General features: G+C 48.5%; 1 protein-coding gene across 1 annotated transcript in view; it reads right to left on the bottom strand.

Annotated features, from left to right (window-relative positions):
- LOC132385574 (zona pellucida-binding protein 2-like) overlaps nucleotides 1-25,325 on the bottom strand; it is a 139,794-nt gene that overhangs the window by 58,828 nt on the left and 55,641 nt on the right. Inside the window, exon 3 of the mRNA XM_059957739.1 lies at nucleotides 20,545-20,670. Within this exon, the coding sequence (XP_059813722.1) occupies nucleotides 20,545-20,670 (126 nt within the window). The remainder of the gene's footprint in view (nucleotides 1-20,544; nucleotides 20,671-25,325) is intronic.

Here is a 25,325-nt window from a genome sequence, read left to right as displayed (position 1 = left end):
CATTAGAAGTCCATCAATATTTGAATCTGTTTTTGTTTGAACACCAAGAACTGTCTTTTTACACTGGCTCCTTGCGTATTGTAATGCGTTGGTGATTAATAAATCAACCTTCAACTACAAATTATGCCAGGACTGGAGATATCTATCTGCCTAGCTTAAGAAAAAGCTCATGGCAGAATATCCACTGTAAAGTTTGTAGACATTTCACAGCATTATTCCAATTGACAAGTGGAAGACTTCTCAACTCTTTGTTCTCCAGTCCTGATGAAGGGTCTCGGCCTGAAAAATCGACTGTTTACTCTTTTCCACAGATGCTGCCTGGCCTGCCCAGTTCCTCCAGCATTCTGATAAATCTCCTCTGCACCCTCTGTTGTGATCCACATTACCTGGTGTACATGTGACCAAGCCAATAACCCTGCCATCAACTGCAGAGGTTTTTCACCAAGGTGTTGTCCGGGATTCTCAGCAGCATGGAAGAACAGAAGGATTTTGGGGTGCAAGTCCACAGACCCTTCAAAGTTGCTGCATAAATTGATAGGGTAGTTAAGAAGGTGTTTGTTGTATTAGTCACAGTGTATGGTTTGTTAGTTCCTTAGCCAAGATCCATGAGGTAATGTCACAGCTCGAAAAACCATGTTAGACCACACCTTGAATATTGAATTCAGTTCTGGTCAGGAACGATGTGGAAGCTTCAGAGAGGGTGCAGAGGAGATTCACCAGGACGCTGCCTGGATTAGAGAGGGTGCAGAGGAGATTCACTAGGATGCTGCCTGGATTAGAGAGGGTGCAGAGGAGATTCACCAGGATTCTGCCTGGATTAGAGAGGGCGCAGAGGAGATTCACCAGGATGCTGCCTGGATTAGAGAGGGTGCAGAGGAGATTCACCAGGAACCTGCCTGGATTAGAGAGGGTGCAGAGGAGATTCACCAGGACGCTGCCTGGATTAGAGAGGGTGCAGAGGAGATTCACCAGGATGCTGCCTGGATTAGAGAGGGTGCAGAGGAGATTCACCAGGATGCTGCCTGGATTAGAGAGGGTGCAGAGGAGATTCACCAGGATGCTGCCTGGATTAGAGAGGGTGCAGAGGAGATTCACCAGGATGCTGCCTGTATGAGAGAGGGTGCAGAGGAGATTCACCAGGATGCTGCCTGGATTAGAGAGGGTGCAGAGGAGATTCACCAGGATGCTGCCTGTATGAGAGAGGGTGCAGAGGAGATTCACCAGGATGCTGCCTGGATTAGAGAGGGTGCAGAGGAGATTCACCAGGATGGTGACCGGATTAGAGAGGGTGCAGAGGAGATTCACCAGGATGCTGCCTGGATTAGAGAGGGTGCAGAGGAGATTCACCAGGATACTGCCTGGATTGGAGAGGGTGCAGAGGAGATTCACCAGGATGCTGCCTGGATTAGAGAGGGTGCAGAGGAGATTCACCAGAATGCTGCCTGGATTAGAGAGGGTGCAGAGGAGATTCACCAGGATGCTGCCTGGATTAGAGAGGGTGCAGAGGAGATTCACCAGGATGCTGTCTGGATTAGAAAGGGTGCAGAGGAGATTCACCAGGATGCTGCCTGGATTAGAGAGGGTGCAGAGGAGATTCACCAGGACGCTGCCTGGATTAGAGACGGTGCAGAGGAGATTCACCAGGATGCTGCCTGGATTAGAGAGGGTGCAGAGGAGATTCACCAGGACGCTGCCTGGATTAGAGACGGTGCAGAGGAGATTCACCAGGATGCTGCCTGGATTAGAGAGGGTGCAGAGGAGATTCACCAGGATGCTGCCTGGATTAGAGAGGGTGCAGAGGAGATTCACCAGGATACTGCCTGGATTAGAGAGGGTGCAATGGAGATTCACCAGGACGCTGCCTGGATTAGAGAGGGTGCAGAGGAGATTCACCAGGATGCTGCCTGGATTAGAGAGGGTGCAGAGGAGATTCACCAGGATGCTGCCTGGATTAGAGAGGGTGCAGAGGAGATTCACCAGGATGCTGCCTGGATTAGAGAGGGTGCAGAGGAGATTCACCAGGATGCTGCCTGGATTAGAGAGGGTGCAGAGGAGATTCACCAGGATGCTGCCTGGATTAGAGAGGGTGCAGAGGAGATTCACCAGGACGCTGCCTGGATTAGAGAGGGTGCAGAGGAGATTCACCAGGATGCTGCCTGGATTAGAGAGCATGTCTTATGAAAAGAGGTTGAGTGGGCTAGGGCGCTTCTCTTTTGAGTGGAGGAAGATGAGAGGAGACTTGATACAAAATGATAAGAGACATAGATTAAGTGGACAGCCAGAGACTTTTCCCCAAGTACAAGAGGACATAATTTTAAGGTGATTTGAGGGAAGTATAGTCAGAGGTACACAGAGTGATGAGTGCACAGAATGTGCTGCCAGGGCTGGTGGTAGAGGCAGATACATAAGGGACATTTAATACTCTTATAAAGGCACACAAATGAAAGAAAAATGGAGGGTTACATAGGTGAGCTGGGTTAAAATGATGCTGGAGTCTTTTTATATCGATGGATACAACATGGTGGATACAAGGACCCATACTGTGCTGCACTGTTCTATGTTCTGTAACACCCAAACAGGTACTGGGTGAGTGCAGGAAAATAGGTTTGGTTCAGCGAGGTACCTGATCATTGGCATCCTCACAATGTGCAGTAGAGAGCACCCTAAAAAGCTGCATCACTGCTTGGTACAGAAGCAGCACCATGGTGGATGGGAATTCTCTGCAACAGGTAGTCAAAACTGGCCAACACATCAGAAAAGGGCTAGCAATATCATGAAGGATCCCACTCACCCCTCTCATGGACCATTTATCCCACTCCCATTAGGGAGGAGGCTACGTAGCATCCACACCAGGACCACCAGACTCAAAAATAGTGACTTTCCCCAAGCAGTGAGGCTGATCAACACCTCCACACCCCAACTACCACTACTTTATCATTTCTTGTCACCTTATGTACAGCCACTCCTCTGCCTAGTGTCACTTTATGGACACACAATACTGTGAATCTGTGTATATAAGCTGCCCTACATACCTATATTCATTTTGTTCTGTGTTTTTATGTGCTGCATTGGACTGGAGTAACAACTGCAGTGGATTCTAGTTAATTGTCATTGGTTAATCGTCATCCATTTATTTGGGGCAACTCATAAAGATCAAAAGCTAAATCTAGAAAACAGTCAGGATTCCTAGTGCTTATTTGGGACACTCTGCCACTTAACTGGGACAAAAGACTAAACAGCTTCAGTTGGCTGTGCTTACACGGCTGTGAAGACACACAGTTTTTAAAGAGTCAGTTGTGTGCGTTTGTGTTCAAAAAGCAGTGATTTCTGTCACTGATAGTTGGTGAGAGATAAGCAATTCAGAAAGAGTTCCCCACTGCGGTTTCAAGCATTCAGGCTTGGAGATGCTAGAAGTGAAAAAGAAACAATTTCACTATTTCAACAAGTCAGGAACTACAAAGAATTTGAAGGTATCAACTATCGTCTTGAATGTTACAATGAAAATGAAGATTCAGAAAATGTGACTGTCAAAAGCATTGCTTCATTATCTGCATGAGATATCTGTGCTGATTTTGTTAATTTACAGTCAATCAAAAGAACTCGGCCATGTGCACTGGATGAATTCCTCCACTGAGAAGTACTTGGAACTAATACACAGTTTTATAGTACTGTAGTAGGATTGGTAGTGTTGTAATTTGTTCTGTATTTCATTTAAATACATAAATTGTTATTCAGTTTAATGGTAGTTTGTCTTTTTTATACATTTTAACTATTTCCACGAAACTTCCGCTAATTGGGGCAGCAGGTTAATTGGACCAAAATGTGCAGGTCCTGATGTTTCCCAATTAACTGAAAAGCACTGTGTTACACCTGTAGCCCCCTCCTTTGTGAGAATCGCAAGATCACTATTGATTTGGGTCAGGAGACCCAGGAAATGAGAGAGAGAGACGTGCAGAATGTCTCGTTCCCCGGCGATATAAAGCTATGGGACATGGCCATTGTCTCTTGAAGAAGAACTTGTGTATTGCAATACTGTGCTACTCAGGCAAAGTGGGCTGGTTGAGGGAGGGATTGCATCACCCCCAGCCTGATTGACATCTGAGACCCTGTGAGTCAGGATAAAAGAGGGTCTGTGGGAACAGCCCCTCAGACGCACCAGAAGAAACACTAGCGATCCTGTAATAGCGGAAGCCATTGGAAGGAGGCCACCTGCATTTGGTTCCATTTGCCTGGAACCGGTGGCTTTTACCACGGAAAAACGGCTTTTAGCTAACAACGGGGAAACCAACTCCCCACGACTCGAAGGATTGGCATCATGAAAGAACTGGGCAAGTTTAACCCGTCTCTCTCTCAACCCCAAAACGCTGCAGCTTGAACGAACTAACAGTGACTTTTATATTTCCAGCGGACAATACATTATCCCCTAGACAACGACAGAGCTATTTCTTATTGATTATTATTATACCCGCGCTTTTAGATTTAGTATTGACGACGTATATTACCTGTATGATTGCATTGATCTTATTTTTTGTGTCTCTTTATCAATAAATACTGTTAAAAATAGTACCATCAGACTTCAACGGACCTCTCTATTTTTGCTGGTAAGTGACCCAGTTACGGGGTTCGTAACAACTGTACTTCGTTCTCCTTTACACTAAACAATCCTGAATCGTGAAAGTGCAGGAGGGCTGCTTCACGCTGCGTGACTTCGAAAGGAATCTTCTGTCCACAGTTAAATCTTTGATTGCCACTACTTACTTCAGGCCTTTGGGAGGATACCACACAGCTGACCTTCCTGCTTCAAACATCTCATTAACCAGCTGCCCCTGTAACAAACATGTCAACTTACCGAGCCTGTCCAGTGGGCCTGCCACCAGAGTTTAGGCAGATTCAGAATGTGGTAAAGCTTCTCTTCTCCTCTCAACCATCAGGAATGTGGTACAGGCGCCTCAGGTCCCACACCACCAGGTTCAGGGACAGTTATTACCCCTCAACCATCAGGAAGGAGGTACAGGAGCCTCAGGACCCACTCTACCAGGTTCAGGAACAGTTATTACCCGTCAACCATCAGGAAGGAGGTACAGGAGCCTCAGGGCCCACACCACCAGGATCAGGAACAGTTATTACCCCTCAACCATCAGGAAGGAGGTACAGGAGCCTCAGGACCCACTCTACCAGGTTCAGGAACAGTTATTACCCCTCAACCATCAGGAAGGAGGTACAGGAGCCTCAGGACCCACATCACCAGGTTCAGGGACAGTTATTACCACTCAACCATCAGGAAGGAGGTACAGGAGCCTCAGGACCCACACCACCAGGTTCAGGAACAGTTATTACCCCTCAACCATCAGGAAGGAGATACAGGAGCCTCAGGACCCACACCACCAGGTTCAGGGACAGTTATTACCCCTCAACCATCAGGAGGGAGGTACAGGAGCCTCAGGACCCACACCACCAGGTTCAGGGACAGTTATTATCCCTCAACCATCAGGAAGGAGGTACAGGAGCCTCAGGACCCACACCACCAGGTTCAGGGACAGTTATTACCCCTCAACCATCAGGAGGGAGGTACAGGAGCCTCAGGACGAACGACCACCAGGTTCAGGGACAGTTATTACCCCTCAACCATCAGGAAGGAGGTACAGGAGCCTCAGGACCCACACCACCAGGTTCAGGGACAGTTATTACCCCTCAACCATCAGGAGGGAGGTACAGGAGCCTCAGGACGAACGACCACCAGGTTCAGGGACAGTTATTACCCCTCAACCATCAGGAGGGAGGTACAGGAGCCTCAGGACGAACGACCACCAGGTTCAGGGACAGTTATTACCCCTCAACCATCAGGAAGGAGGTACAGGAGCCTCAGGACCCACACCACCAGGTTCAGGGACAGTTATTACCCCTCAACCATCAGGAAGGAGGTACAGGAGCCTCAGGACCCACACCACCAGGTTCTGGGACAGTTATTACCCCTCAACCATCAGGAGCGAGGTACAGGAGCCTCAGGACCCACACTACCAGGTTCAGGGACAGTTATTACCCCTCAACCATCAGGAGGGAGGTACAGGAGCCTCAGGACGAACGACCACCAGGTTCAGGGACAGTTATTACCCCTCAACCATCAGGAAGGAGGTACAGGAGCCTCAGGACCCACACCACCAGGTTCAGGGACAGTTATTACCACTCAACCATCAGGAAGGAGGTACAGGAGCCTCAGGACGAACGACCACCAGGTTCATGGACAGTTATTACCCCTCAACCATCAGGAAGGAGGTACAGGAGCCTCAGGACCCACACCACCAGGTTCAGGGACAGTTATTACCCCTCAACCATCAGGAGGGAGGTACAGGAACCTCAGGACGAATGACCACCAGGTTCAGGGACAGTTATTACCCCTCAACCATCAGGAGGGAGGTACAGGAGCCTCAGGACGAACAACCACCAGGTTCAGGGACAGTTATTACCCCTCAACCATCAGGAAGGAGGTACAGGAGCCTCAGGACGAACGACCACCAGGTTCAGGGACAGTTATTACCCCTCAACCATCAGGAAGGAGGTACAGGAGCCTCAGGACGAACGACCACCAGGTTCAGGGACAGTTATTACCCCTCAACCATCAGGAGGGAGGTACAGTAGCCTCAGGACCCACACCACCAGGTTCAGGGACAGTTATTACCCCTCAACCATCAGGAGGGAGGTACAGGAGCCTCAGGACGAACGACCACCAGGTTCAGGGACAGTTATTACCCCTCAACCATCAGGAGCGAGGTACAGGAGCCTCAGGACGAACGACCAACAGGTTCAGGGACAGTTATTACCCCTCAACCATCAGGAGGGAGGTACAGGAGCCTCAGGACGAACGACCACCAGGTTCAGGGACAGTTATTACCACTCAACCATCAGGAAGGAGGTACAGGAGCCTCAGGACGAACGACCACCAGGTTCATGGACAGTTATTACCCCTCAACCATCAGGAAGGTGGTACAGGAGCCTCAGGACCCACACCACCAGGTTCAGGGACAGTTATTACCCCTCAACCATCAGGAAGGAGGTACAGGAGCCTCAGGACCCACACCACCAGGTTCAGGGACAGTTATTACCCCTCAACCATCAGGAGGGAGGTACAGGAACCTCAGGACGAACGACCACCAGGTTCAGGGACAGTTATTACCCCTCAACCATCAGGAGGGAGGTACAGGAGCCTCAGGACGAACAACCACCAGGTTCAGGGACAGTTATTACCCCTCAACCATCAGGAAGGAGGTACAGGAGCCTCAGGACGAACGACCACCAGGTTCAGGGACAGTTATTACCCCTCAACCATCAGGAAGGAGGTACAGGAGCCTCAGGACGAACGACCACCAGGTTCAGGGACAGTTATTACCCCTCAACCATCAGGAGGGAGGTACAGTAGCCTGAGGACCCACACCACCAGGTTCAGGGACAGTTATTACCCCTCAACCATCAGGAGGGAGGTACAGGAGCCTCAGGACGAATGACCACCAGGTTCAGGGACAGTTATTACCCCTCAACCATCAGGAGGGAGGTACAGGAGCCTCAGGACGAACGACCACCAGGTTCAGGGACAGTTATTACCCCTCAACCATCAGGAGGGAGGTACAGTAGCCTCAGGACCCACACCACCAGGTTCAGTGACAGTTATTACCCCTCAACCATCAGGAGGGAGGTACAGGAGCCTCAGGACGAACGACCACCAGGTTCAGGGACAGTTATTACCCCTCAACCATCAGGAAGGAGGTACAGGAGCCTCAGGACGAATGACCACCAGGTTCAGGGACAGTTATTACCCCTCAACCATCAGGAAGGAGGTACAGGAGCCTCAGGACAAACGACCACCAGGTTCAGGGACAGTTATTACCCCTCAACCATCAGGAAGGAGGTACAGGAGCCTCAGGACCCACACCACCAGGTTCAGGGACAGTTATTACCCCTCAACCATCAGGAAGGATGTACAGGAGCCTCAGGACCCACACCACCAGGTTCAGGGAAAGTTATTACCCCTCAACCATCAGGAGGGAGGTACAGGAGCCTCAGGACGAACGACCACCAGGTTCAGGGACAGTTATTACCCCTCAACCATCAGGAGGGAGGTACAGGAGCCTCAGGACGAACGACCACCAGGTTCAGGGACAGTTATTACCCCTCAACCATCAGGAAGGAGGTACAGGAGCCTCAGGACGAACGACCACCAGGTTCAGGGACAGTTATTACCCCTCAACCATCAGGAAGGAGGTACAGGAGCCTCAGGACCCACACCACCAGGTTCAGGCACAGTTATTAGCCCTCAACCATCAGGAAGGAGGTACAGGAGCCCCAGGACCCACACCACCAGGTTCAGGGACAGTTATTACCCCTCAACCATCAGGAGTGAGGTACAGGAGCCTCAGGACGAACGACCACCAGGTTCAGGGACTGTTATTACCCCTCAACCATCAGGAGGGAGGTACAGGAGCCTCAGGACGAACGACCACCAGGTTCAGGGACAGTTATTACCAATCAACCATCAGGAGGGAGGTACAGGAGCCTCAGGACGAACGACCACCAGGTTCAGGGACAGTTATTACCCCTCAACCATCAGGAAGGAGGTACAGGAGCCTCAGGACCCACACCACCAGGTTCAGGGACAGTTATTACCCCTCAACCATCAGGAAGGAGGTACAGGAGCCTCAGGACCCACACCACCAGGTTCAGGGACAGTTATTACCCCTCAACCATCAGGAGGGAGGTACAGGAGCCTCAGGACGAACGACCACCAGGTTCAGGGACAGTTATTACCCCTCAACCATCAGGAGGGAGGTACAGGAGCCTCAGGACGAACGACCACCAGGTTCAGGGACAGTTATTACCCCTCAACCATCAGGAAGGAGGTACAGGAGCCTCCGGACGAACGACCACCAGGTTCAGGGACAGTTATTACCCCTCAACCATCAGGAAGGAGGTACAGGAGCCTCAGGACCCACACCACCAGGTTCAGGGACAGTTATTAGCCCTCAACCATCAGGAAGGAGGTACAGGAGCCCCAGGACCCACACCACCAGGTTCAGGGACAGTTATTACCCCTCAACCATCAGGAGTGAGGTACAGGAGCCTCAGGACGAATGACCACCAGGTTCAGGGACAGTTATTACCCCTCAACCATCAGGAGGGAGGTACAGGAGCCTCAGGACGAACGACCACCAGGTTCAGGGACAGTTATTACCCCTCAACCATCAGGAAGGAGGTACAGGAGCCTCAGGACGAACGACCACCAGGTTCAGGGACAGTTATTACCCCTCAACCATCAGGAAGGAGGTACAGGAGCCTCAGGACGAACGAACACCACGTTCAGGGACAGTTATTACCCCTCAACCATCAGGAGGGAGGTACAGTAGCCTCAGGACTCACACCACCAGGTTCAGGGACAGTTATTACCCCTCAACCATCAGGAAGGAGGTACAGGAGCCTCAGGACCCACACCACCAGGTTCAGGGACAATTATTACCCCTCAACCATCAGGAAGGAGGTACAGGAGCCTCAGGACCCACACCACCAGGTTCAGGGACAGTTATTACCCCTCAACCATCAGGAGGGAGTTACAGGAGCCTCAGGACGAACGACCACCAGGTTCAGGGACAATTATTACCCCTCAACCATCAGGAAGGAGGTACAGGAGCCTCAGGACGAACGACCAGCAGGTTCAGGGACAGTTATTACCCCTCAACCATCAGGAAGGAGGTACAGGAGCCTCAGGACGAACGACCACCAGGTTCAGGGACAGTTATTACCCCTCAACCATCAGGAAGGAGGTACAGGAGCCTCAGGACGAACGACCACCAGGTTCAGGGACAGTTATTACCCCTCAACCATCAGGAGGGAGGTACAGTAGCCTCAGGACTCACACCACCAGGTTCAGGGACAGTTATTACCCCTCAACCATCAGGAAGGAGGTACAGGAGCCTCAGGACGAACGACCACCAGGTTCAGGGACAGTTATTACCCCTCAACCATCAGGAAGGAGGTACAGGAGCCTCAGGACGAACGACCACCACGTTCAGGGACAGTTATTACCCCTCAACCATCAGGAGGGAGGTACAGTAGCCTCAGGACTCACACCACCAGGTTCAGGGACAGTTATTACCCCTCAACCATCAGGAGGGAGGTACAGGAGCCTCAGGACGAACGACCACCAGGTTCAGGGACAGTTATTACCCCTCAACCATCAGGAGGGAGGTATAGGAGCCTCAGGACGAACGACCACCAGGTTCAGGGACAGTTATTACCCCTCAACCATCAGGAAGGAGGTACAGGAGCCTCAGGACGAACGACCACCAGGTTCAGGGACAGTTATTACCCCTCAACCATCAGGAAGGAGGTACAGGAGCCTCAGGACGAACGACCACCAGGTTCAGGGACAGTTATTACCCCTCAACCATCAGGAAGGAGGTACAGGAGCCTCAGGACCCACACCACCAGGTTCAGGGACAGTTATTACCCCTCAACCATCAGGAAGGACGTACAGGAGCCTCAGGACCCACACCACCAGGTTCAGGGACAGTTATTACCCCTCAACCATCAGGAGGGAGGTACAGGAGCCTCAGGACGAACGACCACCAGGTTCAGGGACAGTTATTACCCCTCAACCATCAGGAGGGAGGTACAGGAGCCTCAGGACGAATGACCACCAGGTTCAGGGACAGTTATTACCCCTCAACCATCAGGAAGGAGGTACAGGAGCCTCAGGACGAACGACCACCAGGTTCAGGGACAGTTATTACCCCTCAACCATCAGGAAGGAGGTACAGGAGCCTCAGGACCCACACCACCAGGTTCAGGGACAGTTATTAGCCCTCAACCATCAGGAAGGAGGTACAGGAGCCCCAGGACCCACACCACCAGGTTCAGGGACAGTTATTACCCCTCAACCATCAGGAGTGAGGTACAGGAGCCTCAGGACGAACGACCACCAGGTTCAGGGACAGTTATTACCCCTCAACCATCAGGAGGGAGGTACAGGAGCCTCAGGACGAACGACCACCAGGTTCATGGACAGTTATTACCCCTCAACCATCAGGAGGGAGGTACAGGAGCCTCAGGACGAACGACCACCAGGTTCAGGGACAGTTATTACCCCTCAACCATCAGGAAGGAGGTACAGGAGCCTCAGGACCCACACCACCAGGTTCAGGGACAGTTATTACCCCTCAACCATCAGGAAGGAGGTACAGGAGCCTCAGGACCCACACCACCAGGTTCAGGGACAGTTATTACCCCTCAACCATCAGGAGGGAGGTACAGGAGCCTCAGGACGAACGACCACCAGGTTCAGGGACAGTTATTACCCCTCAACCATCAGGAGGGAGGTACAGGAGCCTCAGGACGAACGACCACCAGGTTCAGGGACAGTTATTACCCCTCAACCATCAGGAAGGAGGTACAGGAGCCTCCGGACGTACGACCACCAGGTTCAGGGACAGTTATTACCCCTCAACCATCAGGAAGGAGGTACAGGAGCCTCAGGACCCACACCACCAGGTTCAGGGACAGTTATTAGCCCTCAACCATCAGGAAGGAGGTACAGGAGCCTCAGGACCCACACCACCAGGTTCAGGGACAGTTATTACCCCTCAACCATCAGGAGTGAGGTACAGGAGCCTCAGGACGAACGACCACCAGGTTCAGGGACAGTTATTACCCCTCAACCATCAGGAGGGAGGTACAGGAGCCTCAGGACGAACGACCACCAGGTTCAGGGACAGTTATTACCCCTCAACCATCAGGAGTGAGGTACAGGAGCCTCAGGACGAACGACCACCAGGTTCAGGGACAGTTATTACCCCTCAACCATCAGGAAGGAGGTACAGGAGCCTCAGGACGAACGACCACCAGGTTCAGGGACAGTTATTACCCCTCAACCATCAGGAAGGAGGTACAGGAGCCTCAGGACGAACGAACACCACGTTCAGGGACAGTTATTACCCCTCAACCATCAGGAGGGAGGTACAGTAGCCTCAGGACTCACACCACCAGGTTCAGGGACAGTTATTACCCCTCAACCATCAGGAAGGAGGTACAGGAGCCTCAGGACCCACACCACCAGGTTCAGGGACAGTTATTACCCCTCAACCATCAGGAAGGAGGTACAGGAGCCTCAGGACCCACACCACCAGGTTCAGGGACAGTTATTACCCCTCAACCATCAGGAGGGAGGTACAGGAGCCTCAGGACGAACGACCACCAGGTTCAGGGACAGTTATTACCCCTCAACCATCAGGAAGGAGGTACAGGAGCCTCATGACGAACGACCACCAGGTTCAGGGACAGTTATTACCCCTCAACCATCAGGAAGGAGGTACAGGAGCCTCAGGACGAACGACCACCAGGTTCAGGGACAGTTATTACCCCTCAACCATCAGGAAGGAGGTACAGGAGCCTCAGGACGAACGACCACCAGGTTCAGGGACAGTTATTACCCCTCAACCATCAGGAGGGAGGTACAGTAGCCTCAGGACTCACACCACCAGGTTCAGGGACAGTTATTACCCCTCAACCATCAGGAAGGAGGTACAGGAGCCTCAGGACGAACGACCACCACGTTCAGGGACAGTTATTACCCCTCAACCATCAGGAGGGAGGTACAGTAGCCTCAGGACTCACACCACCAGGTTCAGGGACAGTTATTACCCCTCAACCATCAGGAAGGAGGTACAGGAGCCTCAGGACCCACACCACCAGGTTCAGGGACAGTTATTACCCCTCAACCATCAGGAAGTAGGTACAGGAGCCTCAGGACCCACACCACCAGGTTCAGGGACAGTTATTACCCCTCAACCATCAGGAGGGAGGTACAGGAGCCTCAGGACGAACGACCACCAGGTTCAGGGACAGTTATTACCCCTCAACCATCAGGAAGGAGGTACAGGAGCCTCAGGACGAACAACCACCAGGTTCAGGGACAGTTATTACCCCTCAACTATCAGGAAGGAGGTACAGGAGCCTCAGGACGAACGACCACCAGGTTCAGGGACAGTTATTACCCCTCAACCATCAGGAGGGAGGTACAGTAGCCTCAGGACTCACACCACCAGGTTCAGGGACAGTTATTACCCCTCAACCATCAGGAAGGAGGTACAGGAGCCTCCGGACAAACGACCACCAGGTTCAGGGACAGTTATTACCCCTCAACCATCAGGAAGGAGGTACAGGAGCCTCAGGACCCACACCACCAGGTTCAGGGACAGTTATTACCCCTCAACCATCAGGAAGGAGGTACAGGAGCCTCAGGAACCACACCACCAGGTTCATGAACAGTTATCACCCCCTCAACCATCAGGAAGGAGGTTCAGGAGCCTCAGGACCCACACCACCAGGTTCAGGAACTGTTATCACCCCCTCAACCATCAGGAAGGAGGTACAGGAGCCTCAGGACCCACACCACTAGGTTCAGGAACAGTTGTTACCCCTCAACCATCTGGCTCCTGAATCAGCATGGAAAACTTCATTCACCTGAACTCTAAACTGTTATTCTTTCTGCTTCTCTTCTAATATTTATATGAGGGGTGATTGATAAAATCGTGGCCTAAGGTAGAAGGAGTCAGTTTTAGAAAACTTAGCACATTTATTTTTCAACATAGTTCCCTCCTACATTTACACACTTAGTCCAGCAGTCATGGAGCATACGGATCTTGGACCTCCAGAAAGTGTCCACAGCAGGAGTGATTGATAAATTTGTGGCCTCAGGTAGAAGGAGATGAGTTATTAACTTCAAACTTTCTGCATAATCACTCAGAGTTGAACTGCATGTGCCTGTAACGAGAGTTGTATAACTCATCTCCTTCTACCTTAGGCCACAAATTTATCTGTCACCCCTGCTGTGGACACTTTCTGGAGGTCCAAGATCCGTATGCTCCATGACCGCTGGACTAAGTGTGTAAATGTAGGAGGGGGGACTATGTTGAAAATAAATGTGCTCGGTTTTCTAAAATTGACTCCTTCTACCTTAGGCCACAAACTTATCAATCACCCCTCAGCTACTGTGACACTGTAATCTCCTTTGGGATCAATAAAGTACCTACCTATCTATAATCAATGGACTCAATTACGAGGATTCTAACTCATGTTATCAGTATTATTTACTTACTCTTCATTTGTTGTCTGTCCTTTTTTACTCATATGTTGGTTATTAGCCTTCATTATTTATTTATTTTCATAAATGTTATTATATTTCTTTATTTCCCTGCCAATTCCTGCAAGAAAACTAATCCCAGGGTCATACATGGTGATGTACGCATAGTTTGATAATGAATTTGGGTGTAATCGGGTTAGATGGGCCTGTTACTGGGCTGGATCTCTGAATGAAATGCACTTACTGTGTGAGGGGAGCACTGCTGGTGCTTCATTAGGATCAGAGAGCAGCAGAACGTACCATACTTGAACTGCTGGCACAAGAGTACCACGTGCACTGCATTAAGACCAGGCAAGGCAGTAAATGTACACGTCACGGAGATGTGAGTACTGGTGGCAGCAGCATCTGTTGTGACTGAAAGACAAGGTGACTGCAGCAGTTCAAACGATGAAATCATTTGTTCCGTACGCCTGTTGAGTTCTGCAGGTCATTTGTAACCTACTTCATTGAAACCAATGGAAACAGGAAAGCAGCTGCTAAAAGAATCACACATCTATTTAAGTGCCTCAGGTTCCATTTTCAACTGTTGGCTTTAACTGGCTCAATTTGAGTGTAAATTTGGGACTCGGGCCCAAGTAAAGGATCCAAACTTCCACTAAGCTATCGATCTTACGAACCCGTACCCTGCGTCTGGATGTTTGCTGGGACAGTACACAGTAAAAACAAGACACCGTTTTTCAGGACCATGGTGCTACATGAAACAATGCAAAAACTACACTGAACTATGTAAAACAACACAAAAAACTACACTAGACGACAGAGCTACCCAGGACTACACAAAGTGCACAACAGTGCAGGCATTACAATAAATAATAAACAAGACAATAGGGCAGTAAGGTGTCAGTCCAGGCTCTGGGTATTGAGGAGTCTAACAGCTTGGGGGAAGAAACTGTTACATAGTCTGGTCGTGAGAGCCCGAATGCTTTGGTGCCTTTTCCCAGACGGCAGGAGGAAGAAGAGTTTGTATGAGGGATATGTGGGGTCCTTCATAATGCTGTTTCCTTTGCAGATGAAGCGTGTAGCGTAAATGTCTGTAATGGTGGGAAGAGAGACCCTGATGATCTTCTCAGCTGACCTCACTATCCGCTGCAGGGTCTTGCAATCCGAGACGGTGCAATTTCCGAACCAGGCGGTGATGCAGCTGCTCAGGATGCTCTCAATACAACCCCTGTAGAATGTGATGAGGATGGGGGGGTGGGAGATGGACTTTCCTCAGCCTTCGCAGAAAGTAGAGACGCTGCTGGGCTTTCTTTGCTACGGAGCTTGTGTTGAGGGACCTGATGAGATGCTCCAACAGGTGAACACCAAGAGATTTTGTGCTCTTCACAATCTCCACTGAAATCTGGCTGGAGCAAAAGAAGTTAGGAATGGTGAGGGTGGAGCGCCGCGGGAGGAGTGTGGGACAGGGGGCAGAGAAGGAGTGCCGAGGGGGGAGGTGGCACGGGTGCAGGCACACCCAGCCCTGAGACACCAGGCAAGGTCATTTGATTCCAAAAAATTGGTTCACTGATAATTACAGAATATCTCTCTGGTGCTTCCCACTCCCTCCCCTCTCCCTGTCCCCCTTCCCACTCTCAGTCCACAATAGAGACCCGTATCAGAATCAGGTTTATATTCACTCACATATGTCATGAAAGGTGTTTTTTTTGCAGCAGTACAATGTAATACATAAATTACTATAGTGCTATACCCATACATGCAGTACTGTAGTAATTTTATGTACTGCAGTATACTGCTGCTGCAGAAAACTCATTAGGTAGTATACATGCGTCCCAGTACTGCATAAATTGAATAACTTTAAAATCTTAATGATTTTTACAGAGCTTTTGAGTGTAGCTTGTGAATGGCAAGTAGCCATTTATCCTTTGGACAGCTGGGAAGGCAGGAGGGGGGGGCTCAGCAGTTCTGGGGTGGAGGCTGCTAGCTATGCCAATCCCTCTGACTAGCTAGAAGCTGGCGCTCTCTCAAGCTATTGGACCTGCTACAAAGCTCACTAAACTTGGAAGGTGCAGCTCATTGTTAAATAGAAAGTGGTTATTTATGTCAATGTAGCTAAAATAAAATTGTAAATATTATTACCGGTTCCTTAGCTGTCATGGCTGGGGGAGGTAGTAGGAACAAGCTCCCAGTGACGTGCGGCTCAAATAGCCTCTGACAATCTACTCCAGCTCCTGGCCTTCACGTCTGGTTTAGCTACTAAACCTGGCAGAACTATTTCTACTGACAGGAGAAGGTGCAAAGGTGAGTTACTAGTGCCTTAAACCAGTCGCTTTGGCCAGATGGGGCTTGTCAGCCTTGGTTGGCAGCTCATCTAGGAAAAGGAAAGCTCTGATCTCAAACCTTCACTGGCCTGCAACTATACCCACTCACAGGGAAGGCTTTGGGAGTAAACCTGAGGGTAAAATCTGGAGCTGCAGTCCCTGGGGCAGTCCAGTCCTACACTGACAGGCAACTCCTGTGACGCCACTGGTGCCAAAACTGTATCGGTCTCTGCAGTTCTTTTGGATTCATCAGCTGCTGTGCGAGCAACAGCTTGCTCGCCATATCGTACTGTCCTGGCTTGTGTATCATATAAACAGCTAGGACGCAACATCCACAGTCAACCCCAACCAAGAACAGGCCTCTGAATACTGTCACTAGACAAATTTCCAGTCCCAGCATTCCATTGAGACAGATTTTGATAACCATTCTAGGGATTTCTCTTCACCTTCCCCCCTTCAGTTCTTAAACATCAATTCTTATCGTTCTTTACAAATCAAAGGTGTTGCGAAAATAACACACACAAAATGCTGGAGGAACTCAGCAGGCCAGGCAGAAGAGTACGGTCGACGATTTGGGCCAAGACCTTTCAGCCGGCCCGAAACGTCGACCATATTCTTCTGCATAGATTCTGGCTGGCCTGCTGAGCTCCTCTAGCATTTTGCTTGTGTCATTTGGATTTCCAGCATCTGCAGATTTTCTCATTTGTGACTGGAAAATAACGTCACAAAGGATCCCACCAACCTGCTCACGGACTGTTTGTCCCACTCTCATCAGGGTGGAGTCTACGTCACGCCCACAGCAGAACCACTAGCCTCAAAAACAGTTACTCTCCCCAAGCAGTGAGGCGGATCAACACCTCCACCCACTGACCCACCCATCTACTCCCCCAACCATCACCACTTTATCATTTCCTGTCAGTCACCTCGTGTACAGTCACCTGTTCTTTATCCTACTGTGTTTTGTTTGTGCTGTATCAGTACCGGAGTAGCAATTATTTTGCTCTCCTACACACTTGAGTTCTGGAAATCACATGAAACAATCCACTGCCCCTGGGGGTGGCGCGTGGCGTCCACGCAAGGCCATATTTACTTTTTTCACGTGAATATGCTTCTTTGCTCATTATGTTGAATGTGCTATTTTGCAACTTTGGCCCCAGAGGAATACCGTCTCGTTCGCTGTGTGTGTTATGGTTGAGTGATAATTAATTTGATTTGATTTGATTTTAAAGAGTTCTGGCACTGTTTGGCAATTGAGAAAAGCTGGTCGCTGCTAACTTGTGCAATTGCTGCTCCTTTTTATTCAGTATTTTAGATCAGAGTAAAGTAATCGTAACGGCACCCTGTGCCCCACCAAAACGGATCAGCACTGGAAAGTTTTGACTTTACCATGATCACCAAGCAGTTGGTAAGAGTGTAGTGCATTCTTTGGCCATGTGAGGGAGTCGTGCCCCATTCCACCACTGTTCTTAGCTTTTATCATCAGAGAAAAGGTTCAGTGCATTTGGCAACTTCACAAAGCAGTGAACACAGCTGGGCCAACATCGGGGCGGTGATGAGGAACGGCTAGGACAACTTGACAGCAACATCATTGGGGTGACGTCGTGGGTAAGGCCAGAACAACATTAAGTGAATGACATGGCTTGTAAACCATTATCTGTTGAATAGCTGATTGTTTACTGATAGGTTCTGGAGATAGAATATTTTCCAAAAGTCCAGTTTTGATTTGTACGTTGTTAAACCACTGAAATTTTGCCCAGCAAGAGACAATCCAAGCCCAGGGGCAGGGTTAAACAAAACCAAAACCCAACATCACATCTAAACATGCAGTGAATTGCTGAAGGATCAAAGGAAATTCATGATCAAAGTACATATATAACCCTGAGATTCATTTTCTTGTGGACATACTCAGTAACAAGATAATAACCAGAATGGAATCAATGAAGTGGAATTGCCTCATTTCAGTCAATGACCAACCGTCGGAGGATACCATGCCCACAATTTGCTAATCTATCTTTGGATTGTACGAGGAAACCAGCGCACTCAGAGGAAACCCACACGGTCACACGGGAAGAATGTACAAAATCATTACAGACGGCAAACTCGGATCTCTGGCGCTAACTGCTGGCCTACTGTGCCGCCCTTCTACGCTATCATATCACCCTAACTAGACTCATAAAGATGCGACCTAACTTCCCGACTCCTGAATTCAATTCCTTGACTATTAAAGGAACACAAGAGGCTCTCCAGAAGCTGGAAATCCAGAGCAACGCACAGAAAGACACTGGAGGAACTCAGCTGTTTAGGCAGCAACTATGGAAATGAATAAACAGTCGATGTTTTGGGCCAAGATCGTTCATGAGGACCTGCATGCCTTATGCCTTCTGCGGAGTCCTATCAACCAGTGGGGCCACTTCCAGGGAGCAATGGACTTGGACCTCAGGACACACTCTGCAAATCAACACTGTTAAGGGTCTTGCTCTTAACATCGTCCTGTCTCTCCACATTTGACCTCCCGAGGTGCAACACTTCACATTTGTCCCCATCTCCCATTTCTCCACTGATATTTACAACTGATCTATATCAATGCTGTATCCTTTGCCAGTCATCTACACTATCCACAAAGCCATCTTCGTATCATATGCATACTTAGTAACCCACCCATCTACGTTTTCATCCAGGTAAGTTACACACAAGTTACAAACAGGATGTCGAGGGGGCAGAAGAGGTTTCCCCAGGATGCTGTCTGGTTTAGAGATCATTGTGCTGTCGTGAGAGGCTGGACAATCTTGGGTTGTTTTCTTTCGGGTGGCGAAGACTGGGAGGAGATCTGATAGAGGTTTACAAGAGAGGCGTAGATGGAGTGGACGGGGAGTATCTATTTCCCAGGGTTGAAAGGTTCAAAGGGGGATGTGAGGGGCAAGTTTTTTTTAAACTCAGAGAGTGGTGGATGCCTGGTGTGGTGGTGGAGGTACTTGAAGCTGTTTCATTGATTATAAAGCACAAATGCAACCTTTCTCTGAACAATCCAAACTGAGCGCAACCACAGAATGACACACGTTCATGTCAAGTCACATCACTCCTTGTTGATTTGGCCAATCGATTTTTGTTTTATTTTATTGAGATACGGCGCGGAGTTCGTACGTCTTGGCCCTTCGAGCCGCGTCACCCCGGCAACCCTGTGATTTTAACCCCAGCCTAACCACGGGACAACTACACCTGTGGACTGTGGGAGAAAACCGGAGCACCTGGAGGAAAGCCACGGGGAGAACATACAAACTCCTCGCAGACAGCAGTGGGAATTGAACCCGAGTTGCTGGTACCGTAAAGCATTGTGCTAACCACTACAGACCGTGTGATGGGAATTGAACCCGAGTTGCTGGTACTGTAAAGCATTGTGCTAACCACTACACTAAAATGCTGTCCCTCAGTTTTTTTTATAAATTTCCCCTAAGAAACGTACTTAACCAACAAAAAAACCCATAATAGAAATGCATTTTTAATTTGTCAGACAAAAGGTTTCTTTCATGGGTTCCACGGGGAATTGGCTGTTTGGATTCAGAACTGGTTTGCCTATCAAAGACAAGAGGGCTGTAGTTGATGGGACTTATTCTGGCTGGAGCTCTGTGACTAGCCATGTTGTACATCCGTACTTGGATGTCTATCAGAACTTAGAACAGAAGAGTACAGCACAGAACCAGCTGAAAGGCAAATCCAAACACTAATCCCTCCTACCTACACCATGTCCATATCCTTCCATCTTCCTTAGATCCATGTGCCTATCCAAACATCTCTCAAAAGCCTCTAATGTATTTGTCTGTACCACCACACCAGGCAGCGCGTTCCAGGCACCCACCACTCTCTGAGGAAAACACATCCCTCTTGAACCTACCCCCTCTCACCTTCAATGCGTGCCCTCTGGTGTTAGACATTTTCAACCCTGAACATCATCCTGCAGATCTTCAACTCACCACAACAACCCTTTCTCAGGAAGCGAAGTATCACCAATACACTGTAAACTATAACCACAACTAATTAATCATGACTGCTCCTCTATTGTCACAGACTAAAACTGAAGCTGATTCTGGCGTGAACGTATCTCACCTTTTATGTTTCTTCCTGCTGGGCCGATCCATATGAAATATGGATCCACTAATTCTTGTTCTGACAGTTCCTCAGTCGTACAGAGAAGAGACGGACTATCAGTGTACATCTTCACATAAACTTTTACTGGAAAAAGAATTGATAGGAATTAGCAGCAATTATGCAACGGCAGTGCACAATCGTAAACACCAGAAAGTCTGCACACGCCAGAAGTTTAGAGCAGCACACACAAAATGCTGGAGGAACTATAGCAGGTCGGGCAGCATCTGCGGAAATTAATAAACAGTTAATATTCTGGGCCAGGACTCTTCTTCAGGATTGGAAAAGAAGGGAGAAGGCACCAGAATAAAAACAAGGTGTGCGGGACAGGATGGTGGCTACCTAGAAGATGCTAGAAGGGAAAGGTAAAAGGGCCAGAGAGGAAGGAGCCTGATAAAAGAGAGCAGACCATGGGAGAAAGGAGGAGTGGATCCAAGAAGAGGTGATAGGCTAGAGTGGGGAATAGAAGAGGGGAGGGAGATGGAAATTTTTTTGACCGGAAGGAGAAATGCCATCAAGTTGGAGGCCACCCAGGTGGTATATATGGTGTTGCTCCACCCCCCCAGGCTGGCCTTATCGCAGCACAAGAGCAGGCCGTAGACTGGCATGTCAGAATGGGAATGGGAATTAGAAGTGTCTGGCCACCAGGACGTTTCATTTTTGGTCGATGGGGTGGAGGTTCTCGCACAATGTCAGTGTTTACTGGCAGTCCCTGGGCTTTGGAAGGGTTCTGTTTCTGAGAATGTCTGTAAACAGGTTTTTCTATGAATCAGAAATGTCCTTTTTTTTATAGCTAAACGCTCTGCATACACTATTACCCTTCAATATCTTCGATGTTCACTCTAACACTATCCATGATTAAACTAACGGATCATGTATAATATGTATAGATTCAAAGAGTCATAGAAAAGTGCAGCACAGAAACAGGCCCTTTGGCCCATCTGGTCCATGCTGAAACCATTTAAACTACCTACTCTCATCGATGTGCATCAGCACTATAGCCCTCCATACCCTTACCATTCGTGTACCTATCCAAACTCTCTGAAAGTTTGGAATTGAAATTGTATCCACCATTTGTGCTGGCAACTCGTTCAACATGCTCACCACCCTCTGAGTGAAGGAGTTTCCCATCATGTTCCCCTTAAACACCTTTCACCCTTAACAGAGAGACAGACAGACATACTTTATTGATCCCGAGAGAAATTGGGTTTCATTACAGTCGCACCAACCAAGAATAGTGCAGAGATATAGCAATGTAAAACCAGAAATAATAATAATAATAATAATAATAAGAAGAAGAAGAAGAAGAAGTAAATTATGACAAGCAGAAATAAGTCCAGGACCAGCCTATTGGCTCAGGGTGTCTGACACTCCGAGGGAGGAGTTGTAAAGTTTGATGGCCACAGGTAGGAATGACTTCCTATGACGCTCAGTGTTACATCTCGGTGGAATGAGTCTCTGGCTGAACGTACTCCTGTGCCTAACCAGTACATTATGGAGGGGATGGGAGTCATTGTCCAAGATGGCATGCAACTTGGACAGCATCCTCTTTTCAGACACCACCGTCAGAGAGTCCAGCTCCACCCCCACAACATCACTGGCCTCACGAATGAGTTTGTTGATTCTGTTGGTGTCTGCTACCCTCAGCCTGCTGCCCCAGCACACAACAGCAAACGTGATAGCACTGGCCACCACAGACTCGTAGAACATCCTCAGCATCGTCTGGCAGATGTTAAAGGACCTCAGTCTCCTCAGGAAGTAGAGACGGCTCTGACCCTTCTTGTAGACAGCCTCAGTGTTCTTTGACCAGTCCAGTTTATTGTCAATTCATATCCCCAGGTAATTGTAATCCTCCACCATGTCCACACTGACCCCTTGGATGGAAACCGGGGTCACTGGCGCCTTAGCCCTCCTCAGGTCCACCACCAGATCCTTAGTCCTTTTCACATTATCTGCAGATGATACTGCTCACACCGTGCTTAAGCCATGAGCTCTCATTGTAGACCTACCCAACTTCAGTGGAAAAAGCCTGCTTGCATTTAACCTATCTATACCCCTCATAATTTTGTATACCTCTATCAAACCTCCTCTTAATTTTCTGCATTCCAAGGAATAAACATAACCTATTCACTCTTTCCTTATAACACAGTTCCTCCAGACCTAGCAACATCCCTGTAAATTTTCTCTGTGCTCTTTCAACCCTGTTTACATTTTTCCTGTAGGTAGGTGACCAAAACTGCACACAATACTCCATCTACAGAATACTTTTATATCTCTTAATATTATTGTGTTAACGATGTTTCATTTAGCTGAATAAATGTGTAAGGTTGAATGAGAATAAATTTGAACTTGATACTGTTATTGAGTTTTATTATTAACATTATTGTTTTGAAAATTCTTTCAAAATTTATAGGAGAATTTGTGTAAAGTTGGATTACTGGGTGGAAGGGTGAAGATACATCTCTACCAAAGGAGGTGTAAGGCGCTCCTTCCCTCCGCTAGCCTGGGCAAGGTGTAGCACCTGCTTAGCCCCTCGATCAGGGTCACAAGAAACCATGGGAGCAGGTGGTGGATGGTCATACGAGCAGCTGGTGCAGATCACAAGTCCCGGTTATGTGACCACTGACACCAGGCAGACAGTCTCTGAAAAGTATTGATAACGGCTGGGAGTCACCTGTTTTGTAAAGACCCTGCTCCAGAACCACGTCTGCAGAAAAATTTGCCGAAAACAACCATAGTCAAAGACCATGATTGCCATGACACATAATGATGATGCTAATGGATTTCTATCAGTCACGTCTTCTGCAACCCGGAGAGCCCTTGTATTTTCATTACAAAATATCAGCATCCATATTTCTTTATGCACTCTCTCCCATTTCTTCTCCTGCCAGTGAAAATACTAACTCACCAGAGAGTGTTTCAGCCCTGCAGCTAACCCAACATTATTCCTAATTTGTTTAGTGATGGAGCATGGAGTAAGCCCTTCAAGGCTGCCCCAGCAACTACAGACAAATCCAATTAACCCTAACCTAATCACGGGGCAATTTACAATGACCAATTAACCTGCCTGGCATGTCTTTGGACTGTGCGAGGAAATGGGAGGACCTGGAGAAAATCCAGATGGATGTAAACTTTCCTCTATTCAGTACACTTACAGAGCAGGTGCGTAAAAAGGACCCAGAGGATCATCAGGGACTCCAAACACCCCAACCACAAACTGTTTCAGCTGCTTCTGTCTTGCAATTGGTACCGCAGCATGAAGGCCAGGATCTACAGGCTCCGGTTCAGCTTCTTTCACCAGGCCATCAGACCATTCATATAACCATATAACAATTACAGCACGGAAACAGACCATCTCGGCCCTTCTAGTCCGTGCCGAACGCTTACTCTCACCTAGTCCCACCGACCCGCACTCAGCCCATAACCCACCATTCCTTTCCTGTCCATGTACCTATCCAATTTTACTTTAAATGACAATACCGAACCTGCCTCTACCACTTCTACTGGAAGCTCGCTCCACACAGCTACTGCTCTCTGAGTAAAGAAATTCCCCCTCGAGTTACCCCTAAAATTTTGCCCCCTAACTCTCAAGTCATGTCCTCTTGTTTGAATCTCCCCTACTCTCAATGGAAAAAGCCTATCCACGTAAAGTCGATCTATCCCCCTCATAATTATAAATACCTCTATCAAGTCCTCCCCTCAACCTTCTACACTCCAAAGAATAAAGACCTAACTTGTTCAACCTTTCCCTGTAACTTAGGTGCTGAAACCCAGGTAACATTCGAGTAAATCTTCTCTGTACTCTCTCTATTTTATCGACATCTTTCCTATAATTCAGTAACCAGAATTGTACACAATACTCCAAATTCAGCCTTACCAATGCTTTGTACAATTTTAATATTACATCCCAACTCCTATACTCAATGCTCTGATTTATAAAGGCCAGCATACCAAAAGCTTTCTTCACCACCCTATCCTCATGAGATTCCACCTTCAGGGAACTTTGCACCATTATTCCTAGATCACTCTGTTCTACTGCATTCCTCAATGCCCTACCATTTACCATGTACAATACACATTGATCTGATTGTATATCTGACTGTAGATACACGTGTACAAAACAATTCTGTACACAATCTCAGTGCTTGGGCAATTCCTCCCACATTTCCCTTCCTTATTGCTTGTACCTTACGACAGAGATGCAACATAAAGATTATTACTCCCTCATTTTGTGAGATGGAGGTAAGAAATGAAAGAAATTCTAATTCATGTGGAAAACGTACAGAGGGACCTTATAGGATGCTGTTGGAACGCCCCGAGCTGTAATAACGTTGCGCTAACTGCTACACTACCTTGATGCCCAGTTGTGTCTGTGATCAAAGTTCAAAGTAAATTTATTATCGAAGTACATTAATGTAACCCTAAGATTCATTTTCACCAAACCTATAGAATAGTAACTATAATAGGATCAATGAAAGACCAACCAGAATGAGGAAGACAACAAACTGTGCAAATGGAAATATAAATAAATAGCGATAAATTACGAGAACATGAAAGAGTCCTAAAAGTGTGTTCATTGGTTGTGGGAACATCTCAATGAATGAGGCCCTTTTGTTCAAGAGCCTGACAGTTGAGGGGTAAGTGGCTGTCCTTGAACCTGGTGGTGTGGGTCCTGAGGCTTCTGTACCTCCTTCCTGATGGCTGAGGGGCAGTAACTGTTCCTGAAGGGAGCATGGCCTGGG

This window comes from Hypanus sabinus, assembly GCF_030144855.1.
Source record: "Hypanus sabinus isolate sHypSab1 chromosome X1 unlocalized genomic scaffold, sHypSab1.hap1 SUPER_X1_unloc_1, whole genome shotgun sequence".
Lineage (NCBI taxonomy): Eukaryota > Metazoa > Chordata > Chondrichthyes > Myliobatiformes > Dasyatidae > Hypanus > Hypanus sabinus.
This window is presented reverse-complemented; position numbering and strand designations above follow the sequence as displayed.